The sequence below is a fragment of the Oncorhynchus mykiss genome, chromosome 12 (genome assembly GCF_013265735.2).
Source record: "Oncorhynchus mykiss isolate Arlee chromosome 12, USDA_OmykA_1.1, whole genome shotgun sequence".
Lineage (NCBI taxonomy): Eukaryota > Metazoa > Chordata > Actinopteri > Salmoniformes > Salmonidae > Oncorhynchus > Oncorhynchus mykiss.
Window position 1 is genome coordinate 7,654,750 of NC_048576.1, and position 13,481 is coordinate 7,668,230.

At 38.5% G+C, this 13,481-nt stretch overlaps 1 protein-coding gene across 4 annotated transcripts in view; it reads right to left on the reverse strand.

Moving 5' to 3' along the window:
- The window catches only part of LOC110523118 (protein Shroom3), a 173,964-nt gene that overhangs the window by 7,195 nt on the left and 153,288 nt on the right, over window positions 1-13,481 (reverse strand). For all 4 annotated transcript variants that reach the window (XM_036936803.1, XM_036936802.1, XM_036936804.1 and 1 more), the window contains 2 exons: window positions 4,388-4,523; window positions 3,859-4,143 (listed from right to left, as the gene is read on the reverse strand). In XM_036936803.1, the coding sequence (XP_036792698.1) occupies window positions 3,859-4,143; window positions 4,388-4,523 (421 nt within the window). The remainder of the gene's footprint in view (window positions 1-3,858; window positions 4,144-4,387; window positions 4,524-13,481) is intronic.

Consider the following 13,481-nt stretch of genomic DNA (forward strand, 5'->3'; position numbering starts at 1 on the left):
ATAGTGTATAATGCATAATGTATAGTGTATAGTGTATAGTGCATAATGTATAATGTATAGTGTATAGTGTATAGTGCATAATGTATAGTGTATAGTGTATAGTGTATAGTGCATAATGTATAATGTATAGTGTATAGTGTATAATGTATAGTGTATAATGTATAGTGTATAATGTATAATGTATAGTGTATAGTGTATAGTGTATAGTGTATAGTGCATAATGTATAGTGTATAGTGTATAGTGCATAATGTATAGTGTATAGTGCATAATGTATAATGTATAGTGTATAGTGTATAATGCATAATGTATAGTGTATAGTGTATAGTGTATAGTGTATAATGTATAGTGTATAATGCATAATGTATAGTGTATAGTGTATAGTGTATAGTGCATAATGTATAATGTATAGTGTATAATGTATAGTGTATAGTGTATAGTGTATAATGCATAATGTATAGTGTATAATGTATAATGTATAGTGTATAGTGTATAATGTATAGTGTATAGTGTATAGTGTATAGTGTATAATGCATAATGTATAGTGTATAATGTATAGTGTATAATGTATAGTGTATAATGTATAGTGTATAGTGCATAATGTATAATGTATAGTGTATAGTGTATAGTGCATAATGTATAGTGTATAGTGTATAGTGTATAATGTATAGTGCATAATGTATAATGTATAGTGTATAGTGTATAATGCATAATGTATAGTGTATAGTGTATAGTGCATAATGTATAATGTATAGTGTATAGTGTATAATGCATAATGTATAGTGTATAGTGTATAGTGTATAGTGCATAATGTATAATGTATAGTGTATAGTGTATAGTGCATAATGTATAATGTATAGTGTATAGTGTATAATGTATAGTGTATAATGCATAATGTATAGTGTATAATATATAGTGTATAGTGCATAATGTATAGTGTATAATGTGTAGTGTATAGTGTATAGTGTATAGTGTATAGTGCATAATGTATAGTGTATAATGTATAGTGTATAATGTATAGTGTATAATGTATAGTGTATAATGTATAGTGTATAATGTATAGTGTATAGTGTATAGTGTATAATGCATAATGTATAGTGTATAATGCATAATGTATAGTGTATAATGTATAGTGTATAGTGTATAATGTATAGTGCATAATGTATAGTGTATAATGTATAGTGTATAATGCATAATGTATAGTGTATAATGTATAGTGTATAATGTATAGTGTATAGTGTATAATGCATAATGTATAGTGTATAATGTATAGTGTATAATGTATAGTGTATAGTGTATAATGTATAATGTATAGTGTATAATGTATAGTGTATAATGTATAGTGTATAATGTATAGTGTATAATGTATAGTGTATAGTGTATAGTGTATAATGTATAGTGTATAATGTATAGTGTATAATGCATAATGTATAGTGTATAATGTATAGTGTATAGTGTATAGTGTATAATGTATAGTGTATAATGTATAGTGTATAGTGTATAATGTATAGTGTATAATGTATAGTGTATAATGTATAGTGTATAGTGCATAATGTATAGTGTATAGTGTATAGTGTATAATGCATAATGTATAGTGTATAATGTATAGTGTATAATGTATAGTGTATAATGTATAGTGTATAATGTATAGTGTATAGTGTATAGTGTATAATGTATAATGTATAGTGTATAATGTATAGTGTATAATGTATAGTGTATAATGTATAGTGTATAATGTATAGTGTATAATGTATAGTGTATAATGTATAGTGTATAATGTATAGTGTATAATGTATAGTGTATAATGCATAATGTATAATATATAGTGTATAATGTATAGTGTATAATGTATAGTGTATAATGCATAATGTATAGTGTATAATGTATAGTGTATAATGTATAGTGTATAATGTATAGTGTATAATATATAGTGCATAATGTATAGTGTATAGTGTATAATGTATAGTGTATAGTGTATAATGTATAGTGTATAATGTATAGTGTATAATGTATAGTGTATAATGTATAGTGTATAATGTATAGTGTATAGTGTATAGTGTATAATGTATAGTGTATAGTGTATAGTGTATAATGCATAATGTATAGTGTATAATGTATAGTGTATAATGTATAGTGTATAATGCATAATGTATAGTGTATAATGTATAGTGTATAATGTATAGTGTATAATGTATAGTGTATAATATATAGTGCATAATGTATAGTGTATAGTGTATAGTGTATAATGTATAGTGTATAGTGTATAGTGTATAATGTATAGTGTATAGTGTATAGTGTATAATGTATAGTGTATAGTGTATAATGCATAATGTATAGTGTATAATGTATAGTGTATAATGTATAGTGTATAATGTATAGTGTATAATATATAGTGCATAATGTATAGTGTATAGTGTATAGTGTATAATGTATAGTGTATAATGTATAGTGTATAGTGTATAATGTATAGTGTATAATGTATAGTGTATAATGTATAGTGTATAATGCATAATGTATAGTGTATAATGTATAGTGTATAGTGTATAATGTATAGTGTATAATGTATAGTGTATAGTGTATAATGTATAGTGTATAATGTATAGTGTATAATGTATAGTGTATAGTGCATAATGTATAATGTATAGTGTATAGTGTATAATGCATAATGTATAGTGTATAATGTATAGTGTATAATGTATAGTGTATAATGTATAGTGTATAATGTATAGTGTATAGTGTATAGTGTATAATGTATAATGTATAATGTATAGTGTATAATGTATAATGTATAGTGTATAATGTATAGTGTATAGTGTATAGTGTATAGTGCATAATGTATAGTGTATAATGTATAGTGTATAATGCATAATGTATAATATATAGTGTATAATGTATAATGTATAGTGTATAATGTATAGTGTATAGTGTATAGTGTATAGTGTATAATGTATAGTGTATAATGTATAGTGTATAGTGTATAGTGTATAGTGTATAGTGTATAATGTATAGTGTATAATGTATAATGTATAGTGTATAGTGTATAGTGTATAATGTATAGTGTATAATGTATAGTGTATAATGTATAGTGTATAATGTATAGTGTATAATGCATAATGTATAATATATAGTGTATAATGTATAATGTATAGTGTATAATGTATAGTGTATAGTGTATAATGTATAGTGTATAGTGTATAGTGTATAATGTATAGTGTATAATGTATAGTGTATAATGTATAGTGCATAATGTATAGTGTATAATGTATAGTGTATAATGTATAGTGTATAATGTATAGTGTATAATGTATAATGTATAGTGTATAATGTATAGTGTATAGTGTATAGTGTATAATGCATAATGTATAGTGTATAATGTATAGTGTATAATGTATAGTGTATAATGTATAATGTATAGTGTATAATGTATAGTGTATAATGTATAGTGTATAATGTATAGTGTATAATGTATAGTGTATAATGTATAATGTATAGTGTATAATGTATAGTGTATAGTGTATAGTGTATAATGCATAATGTATAGTGTATAATGTATAGTGTATAATGTATAGTGTATAATGTATAGTGTATAATGTATAGTGTATAATGTATAGTGTATAATGCATAGTGTATAGTGTATAATGTATAGTGTATAATGTATAGTGTATAGTGTATAGTGTATAGTGTATAGTGTATAATGCATAATGTATAGTGTATAATGTATAGTGTATAATGTATAGTGTATAGTGTATAGTGTATAGTGTATAATGCATAATGTATAGTGTATAATGTATAGTGTATAATGTATAGTGTATAATATATAGTGTATAATATATAGTGTATAGTGTAGTTTAATATCTCACCCTTTCCTCTTGGCTGTCCTCTGTCTCCTCCTCTCTGTCCAGGGCAGAGAGAGCGTTATGGACCCGGGCCAGCCGGCCACACAGAGACAGCAGAAGGTTGACTATCTTATCCATGTCCCCGATGAGCATCTTGTACTTCTCCCTCTCGTTGGGCTTACAGTGCTCCTGAACCAGGCTCTCCATGTGGCCCCCTAGGGCCTGGAACCTCCTCTGCTCCTCCGCCAGAACCTCCTTCTCCTCTCGCAAGGAGGTAATGCTCAGAGTCAGGGCCTGGAGTAGCTCCACCTAGTGGACGGGAGAAGTTAGCAACAACGGTGTATTGTGTCTATTGTGTCTCCACTTCTCTTCCACCAGAGATCTTCTGGATCCCCGAGGACCATAGGTTGGATGGGCATTTGTCTTTCATTTTCCTTACTTTTATATCAATCAGTTAATTCAAAGATTCATGTAATTGTATTGCCTTTGATTTGATCTGATAAAAACAATTGTTTGCAAAAAAAAAAGAAATTCATTTAAGGTAAATTCAGACCTTCTTCTGATTGAAGTCTGTCTCATCCTCATCCAGATCTGTGTCCACCTCGCCTCCTCTTCCTCCTCCTGCTCCTCCTCCTCCCTCTGTTCTCTGCAGCAGATTGGGTCCTACAGAACAGACACCATCTTGACTTCTACAAGAAGAAAGAAAAGGATGTTTTATTGTCACATACACAGGAAAGGTGCAGTGAAATATGTTGTTTTACTGGGTCAGGCATAGTAGTACGGCACCCCATGGAACAGAGACATAAAGAACGTAGCAACAGTTAGCGTTACTACCACTTGAATAGACTGACACATTACATCCTGAAACTCATGATCGAAACTGACACATACTGTAAAACAAGCAGTCAGCAACAAGCACTAGTCTGTTGAATAGTGTGTCTGAATGCCAAAATAATTAGTATGGTATTCTGGGTGTGTGTGTGTGTGTGTGTGTGTGTTATTTGGGTGAAACACACACACACACACACACACACACACACACACACACACACACACACACACACACACACACACACACACACACACACACACACACACACACACACACACACACACACACACACACACACACACACTACTACTACTATAAGGAATGTGCTGTGGCTGGTTTGTTTTCATGACTGGCCTATTTGGCAGGATGGAAAGGCAGAATAGAATGTTTTAGACAGAACGACATTCAACAGTAGAATCAGGTTTACACCCACCTCTGACACCGAGGATTCTAACAACCCAACTGTCCTCTGGTTCTATTTTAATATAATACATTTCATATTTAAACAATATTACCTATACAAATTATCAAGTTAATTTCCCAAATACTCAAAAATCCAGCCGAGATTTTGTAGAATATATACCATCTTGGGTTGAAAATGATAAAGCTACAGGAGGGTTTCTGTCCAGGAACAGGGTTGGAGTTAAAACCTACAGGAGGGTCTCTCTCCAGGAACAGGGTTGGAGTTAAAACCTACAGGAGGGTTTCTCTCCAGGAACAGGGTTGGAGTTAAAACCTACAGGAGGGTTTCTCTCCAGGAACAGGGTTGGAGTTAAAACCTACAGGAGGGTTTCTCTCCAGGAACAGGGTTGGAGTTAAAACCTACAGGAGGGTATCTCTCCAGGAACAGGGTTGGAGTTAAAACCTACAGGAGGGTAGCTCTCCAGGAACAGGGTTGGAGTTAAAACCTACAGGAGGGTATCTCTCCAGGAACAGGGTTGGAGTTAAAACCTACAGGAGGGTATCTCTCCAGGAACAGGGTTAGAGTTAAAACCTACAGGAGGGTATCTCTCCAGGAACAGGGTTAGAGTTAAAACCTACAGGAGGGTATCTCTCCAGGAACAGGGTTGGAGTTAAAACCTACAGGAGGGTATCTCTCCAGGAACAGGGTTGGAGTTAAAACCTACAGGAGGGTCTCTCTCCAGGAACAGGGTTGGAGTTAAAACCTACAGGAGGGTATCTCTCCAGGAACAGGGTTGGAGTTAAAACCTACAGGGGGGTATCTCTCCAGGAACAGGGTTGGAGTTAAAACCTACAGGAGGGTTTCTCTCCAGGAACAGGGTTGGAGTTAAAACCTACAGGATGGTTTCTCTCCAGGAACAGGGTTGGAGTTAAAACCTACAGGAGGGTCTCTCTCCAGGAACAGGGTTGGAGTTAAAACCTACAGTAGGGTCTCTCTCCAGGAACAGGGTTGGAGTTAAAACCTACAGGAGGGTATCTCTCCAGGAACAGGGTTGGAGTTAAAACCTACAGGAGGGTATCTCTCCAGGAACAGGGTTGGAGTTAAAACCTACAGGAGGGTATCTCTCCAGGAACAGGGTTGGAGTTAAAACCTACAGGAGGGTATCTCTCCAGGAACAGGGTTGGAGTTAAAACCTACAGGAGGGTATCTCTCCAGGAACAGGGTTGGAGTTAAAACCTACAGGAGGGTCTCTCTCCAGGAACAGGGTTGGAGTTAAAACCTACAGGAGGGTATCTCTCCAGGAACAGGGTTGGAGTTAAAACCTACAGGAAGGTAGCTCTCCAGGAACAGGGTTGGAGTTAAAACCTACAGGAGGGTAGCTCTCCAGGAACAGGGTTGGAGTTAAAACCTACAGGAGGGTAGCTCTCCAGGAACAGGGTTGGAGTTAAAACCTACAGGAGGGTATCTCTCCAGGAACAGGGTTGGAGTTAAAACCTACAGGAGGGTAGCTCTCCAGGAACAGGGTTGGAGTTAAAACCTACAGGAGGGTATCTCTCCAGGAACAGGGTTGGAGTTAAAACCTACAGGAGGGTCTCTCTCCAAGAACAGGGTTGGAGTTAAAACCTACAGGAGGGTCTCTCTCCAGGAACAGGGTTGGAGTTAAAACCTACAGGAGGGTCTCTCTCCAGGAACAGGGTTGGAGTTAAAACCTACAGGAGGGTATCTCTCCAGGAACAGGGTTGGAGTTAAAACCTACAGGAGGGTCTCTCTCCAGGAACAGGGTTGGAGTTAAAACCTACAGGAGGGTCTCTCTCCAGGAACAGGGTTGGAGTTAAAACCTACAGGAGGGTCTCTCTCCAGGAACAGGGTTGGAGTTAAAACCTACAGGAGGGTAGCTCTCCAGGAACAGGGTTGGAGTTAAAACCTACAGGAGGGTATCTCTCCAGGAACAGGGTTGGAGTTAAAACCTACAGGAGGGTCTCTCTCCAGGAACAGGGTTGGAGTTAAAACCTACAGGAGGGTCTCTCTCCAGGAACAGGGTTGGAGTTAAAACCTACAGGAGGGTCTCTCTCCAGGAACAGGGTTGGAGTTAAAACCTACAGGAGGGTATCTCTCCAGGAACAGGGTTGGAGTTAAAACCTACAGGAGGGTCTCTCTCCAGGAACAGGGTTGGAGTTAAAACCTACAGGAGGGTCTCTCTCCAGGAACAGGGTTGGAGTTAAAACCTACAGGAGGGTATCTCTCCAGGAACAGGGTTGGAGTTAAAACCTACAGGAGGGTAGCTCTCCAGGAACAGGGTTGGAGTTAAAACCTACAGGAGGGTATCTCTCCAGGAACAGGGTTGGAGTTAAAACCTACAGGAGGGTATCTCCAGGAACAGGGTTGGAGTTAAAACCTACAGGAGGGTAGCTCTCCAGGAACAGGGTTGGAGTTAAAACCTACAGGAGGGTATCTCTCCAGGAACAGGGTTGGAGTTAAAACCTACAGGAGGGTATCTCCAGGAACAGGGTTGGAGTTAAAACCTACAGGAGGGTATCTCTCCAGGAACAGGGTTGGAGTTAAAACCTACAGGAGGGTCTCTCTCCAGGAACAGGGTTGGAGTTAAAACCTACAGGAGGGTAGCTCTCCAGGAACAGGGTTGGAGTTAAAACCTACAGGAGGGTATCTCTCCAGGAACAGGGTTGAAGTTAAAACCTACAGTAGGGTCTCTCTCCAGGAACAGGGTTGGAGTTAAAACCTACAGGAGGGTAGCTCTCCAGGAACAGGGTTGGAGTTAAAACCTACAGGAGGGTAGCTCTCCAGGAACAGGGTTGGAGTTAAAACCTACAGGAGGGTATCTCTCCAGGAACAGGGTTGGAGTTAAAACCTACAGTAGGGTCTCTCTCCAGGAACAGGGTTGGAGCCCTGGTTTAGAGTACAGGATCAAAGCCTTTTCTGCATGTACAAAAAGCATGGTCACGTTTTGTTCTACAAACTGCGATGTTAATTCATGTCAGTAGACGGCAGTGCTGCTCAGCCTCCACCAAGAGACAGTATGATCTGATGATACCTAGCTCTAACATGGAGAGAGAGAGACAGTATGATCTGATGATACCTAGCTCTAACATGGAGAGAGAGAGACAGTATGATCTGATGTTACCTAGCTCTAACATGGAGACAGACAGACAGTATGATCTGATGATACCTAGCTCTAACATGGAGAGAGAGAGACAGTATGATCTGATGATACCTAGCTCTAACATGGAGAGAGAGAGACAGTATGATCTGATGTTACCTAGCTCTAACATGGAGAGAGAGAGACAGTATGATCTGATGATACCTAGCTCTAACATGGAGAGAGAGAGACAGTATGATCTGATGATACCTAGCTCTAACATGGAGAGAGAGAGACAGTATGATCTGATGACACCTAGCTCTAACATGGAGAGACAGACAGTATGATCTGATGTTACCTAGCTCTAACATGGAGAGAGAGACAGACAGACAGTATGATCTGATGTTACCTAGCTCTAACATGGAGAGAGAGAGACAGTATGATCTGATAATACCTAGCTCTAACATGGAGAGAGAGAGACAGTATGATCTGATGTTACCTAGCTCTAACATGGAGAGAGAGACAGACAGTATGATCTGATGTTACCTAGCTCTAACATGGAGAGAGACAGACAGTATGATCTGATGTTACCTAGCTCTAACATGGAGAGACAGACAGTATGATCTGATGTTACCTAGCTCTAACATGGAGAGAGACAGACAGTATGATCTGATGATACCTAGCTCTAACATGGAGAGACAGACAGACAGTATGATCTGATGATACCTAGCTCTAACATGGAGAGACAGACAGACAGTATGATCTGATGATACCTAGCTCTAACATGGAGAGAGACAGACAGTATGATCTGATGATACCTAGCTCTAACATGGAGAGAGACAGACAGTATGATCTGATGATACCTAGCTCTAACATGGAGAGACAGACAGACAGTATGATCTGATGTTACCTAGCTCTAACATGGAGAGAGACAGACAGTATGATCTGATGATACCTAGCTCTAACATGGAGAGAGAGACAGTATGATCTGATGATACCTAACTCTAACATGGAGAGAGAGAGACAGACAGTATGATCTGATGTTACCTAGCTCTAACATGGAGAGAGAGAGACAGTATGATCTGATGATACCTAACTCTAACATGGAGAGAGACAGACAGACAGTATGATCTGATGTTACCTAGCTCTAACATGGAGACAGACAGTATGATCTGATGATACCTAGCTCTAACATGGAGAGAGAGAGACAGTATGATCTGATGTTACCTAGCTCTAACATGGAGAGAGAGAGACAGTATGATCTGATGATACCTAACTCTAACATGGAGAGAGAGAGACAGACAGTATGATCTGATGTTACCTAGCTCTAACATGGAGAGAGAGAGACAGTCTGATCTGATGATACCTAACTCTAACATGGAGAGAGAGAGACAGACAGTATGATCTGATGTTACCTAGCTCTAACATGGAGAGAGAGACAGACAGTATGATCTGATGTTACCTAACTCTAACATGGAGAGAGAGACAGACAGACAGTATGATCTGATGTTACCTAACTCTAACATGGAGAGAGAGACAGACAGACAGTATGATCTGATGTTACCTAACTCTAACATGGAGAGAGAGACAGACAGACAGTATGATCTGATGTTACCTAGCTCTAACATGGAGAGACAGACAGTATGATCTGATGTTACCTAGCTCTAACATGGAGAGACAGAGACAGTATGATCTGATGTTACCTAGCTCTAACATGGAGAGAGAGAGACAGACAGTATGATCTGATGTTACCTAGCTCTAACATGGAGAGAGAGAGACAGTATGATCTGATGTTACCTAGCTCTAACATGGAGAGAGAGACAGACAGACAGTATGATCTGATGTTACCTAGCTCTAACATGGAGAGAGAGAGACAGACAGTATGATCTGATGTTACCTAGCTCTAACATGGAGAGAGAGAGACAGTATGATCTGATGTTACCTAGCTCTAACATAGAGAGAGAGAGACAGTATGATCTGATGTTACCTAGCTCTAACATGGAGAGAGACAGACAGACAGTATGATCTGATGTTACCTAGCTCTAACATAGAGAGAGAGAGACAGTATGATCTGATGTTACCTAGCTCTAACATGGAGAGACAGACAGTATGATCTGATGATACCTAACTCTAACATGGAGAGAGAGAGACAGTATGATCTGATGTTACCTAGCTCTAACATGGAGAGAGAGAGACAGTATGATCTGATGTTACCTAGCTCTAACATGGAGAGACAGACAGACAGTATGATCTGATGTTACCTAGCTCTAACATGGAGAGAGAGAGACAGACAGACAGTATGATCTGATGTTACCTAGCTCTAACATGGAGAGAGAGACAGACAGACAGTATGATCTGATGTTACCTAGCTCTAACATGGAGAGAGAGAGACAGACAGACAGTATGATCTGATGTTACCTAGCTCTAACATGGAGAGAGAGAGACAGACAGACAGTATGATCTGATGTTACCTAGCTCTAACATGGAGAGAGAGACAGACAGACAGTATGATCTGATGTTACCTAGCTCTAACATGGAGAGAGAGAGACAGACAGACAGTATGATCTGATGTTACCTAGCTCTAACATGGAGAGAGAGACAGACAGACAGTATGATCTGATGATACCTAGCTCTAACATGGAGAGACAGACAGTATGATCTGATGTTACCTAGCTCTAACATGGAGAGAGACAGACAGTATGATCTGATGATACCTAGCTCTAACATGGAGAGAGAGACAGACAGACAGTATGATCTGATGTTACCTAGCTCTAACATGGAGAGAGAGAGACAGACAGACAGTATGATCTGATGTTACCTAGCTCTAACATGGAGAGAGAGAGACAGTATGATCTGATGTTACCTAGCTCTAACATGGAGAGACAGACAGACAGTATGATCTGATGTTACCTAGCTCTAACATGGAGACAGACAGACAGTATGATCTGATGATACCTAGCTCTAACATGGAGAGAGAGAGACAGTATGATCTGATGTTACCTAGCTCTAACATGGAGAGAGAGAGACAGTATGATCTGATGATACCTAGCTCTAACATGGAGAGAGAGACAGACAGACAGTATGATCTGATGTTACCTAGCTCTAACATGGAGAGAGAGACAGACAGACAGTATGATCTGATGTTACCTAGCTCTAACATGGAGAGAGACAGACAGACAGTATGATCTGATGTTACCTAACTCTAACATGGAGAGAGAGAGACAGACAGTATGATCTGATGATACCTAGCTCTAACATGGAGAGAGAGACAGACAGACAGTATGATCTGATGTTACCTAGCTCTAACATGGAGAGAGACAGACAGACAGTATGATCTGATGTTACCTAACTCTAACATGGAGAGAGAGAGACAGACAGTATGATCTGATGATACCTAGCTCTAACATGGAGAGAGAGACAGACAGACAGTATGATCTGACGTTATCTAGCTCTAACATGGAGAGAGACAGACAGACAGTATGATCTGATGTTACCTAGCTCTAACATGGAGAGAGACAGACAGACAGTATGATCTGATGTTACCTAGCTCTAACATGGAGACAGACAGTATGATCTGATGATACCTAGCTCTAACATGGAGACAGACAGTATGATCTGATGATACCTAGCTCTAACATGGAGAGAGAGAGACAGTATGATCTGATGTTACCTAGCTCTAACATGGAGAGAGAGAGACAGTATGATCTGATGTTACCTAGCTCTAACATAGAGAGAGAGAGACAGTATGATCTGATGATACCTAGCTCTAACATGGAGACAGACAGTATGATCTGATGTTACCTAGCTCTAACATGGAGAGAGAGAGACAGTATGATCTGATGATACCTAGCTCTAACATGGAGACAGACAGACAGACAGTATGATCTGATGTTACCTAGCTCTAACATAGAGAGAGAGAGACAGTATGATCTGATGTTACCTAGCTCTAACATGGAGAGAGAGAGACAGTATGATCTGATGTTACCTAGCTCTAACATGGAGAGACAGACAGTATGATCTGATGTTACCTAGCTCTAACATGGAGAGAGAGAGACAGTATGATCTGATGTTACCTAGCTCTAACATGGAGAGACAGACAGTATGATCTGATGTTACCTAGCTCTAACATGGAGAGACAGACAGTATGATCTGATGTTACCTAGCTCTAACATGGAGAGAGAGAGACAGTATGATCTGATGTTACCTAGCTCTAACATGGAGAGACAGACAGTATGATCTGATGTTACCTAGCTCTAACATGGAGAGACAGACAGTATGATCTGATGATACCTAGCTCTAACATGGAGAGACAGACAGTATGATCTGATGTTACCTAGCTCTAACATGGAGAGACAGACAGTATGATCTGATGTTACCTAGCTCTAACATGGAGAGAGAGAGACAGTATGATCTGATGTTACCTAGCTCTAACATGGAGAGACAGAGACAGTATGATCTGATGTTACCTAGCTCTAACATGGAGAGAGAGAGACAGTATGATCTGATGATACCTAGCTCTAACATGGAGAGACAGACAGTATGATCTGATGTTACCTAGCTCTAACATGGAGAGAGAGAGACAGTATGATCTGATGTTACCTAGCTCTAACATAGAGAGAGAGAGACAGTATGATCTGATGTTATCTAGCTCTAACATGGAGAGACAGACAGACAGTATGATCTGATGTTACCTAGCTCTAACATGGAGAGAGAGAGACAGTATGATCTGATGTTACCTAGCTCTAACATGGAGAGACAGACAGACAGTATGATCTGATGTTACCTAGCTCTAACATGGAGAGAGAGAGACAGTATGATCTGATGTTACCTAGCTCTAACATAGAGAGAGAGAGACAGTATGATCTGATGATACCTAGCTCTAACATGGAGAGACAGACAGACAGTATGATCTGATGTTACCTAGCTCTAACATGGAGAGAGAGAGACAGTATGATCTGATGTTACCTAGCTCTAACATAGAGAGAGAGAGACAGTATGATCTGATGATACCTAGCTCTAACATGGAGAGACAGACAGTATGATCTGATGATACCTAGCTCTAACATGGAGAGACAGACAGTATGATCTGATGTTACCTAGCTCTAACATGGAGAGAGAGAGACAGTATGATCTGATGTTACCTAGCTCTAACATGGAGAGACAGAGACAGTATGATCTGATGTTACCTAGCTCTAACATGGAGAGAGAGAGACAGTATGATCTGATGATACCTAGCTCTAACATGGAGAGACAGACAGTATGATCTGATGTTACCTAGCTCTAACATGGAGAGAGAGAGACAGTATGATCTGATGTTA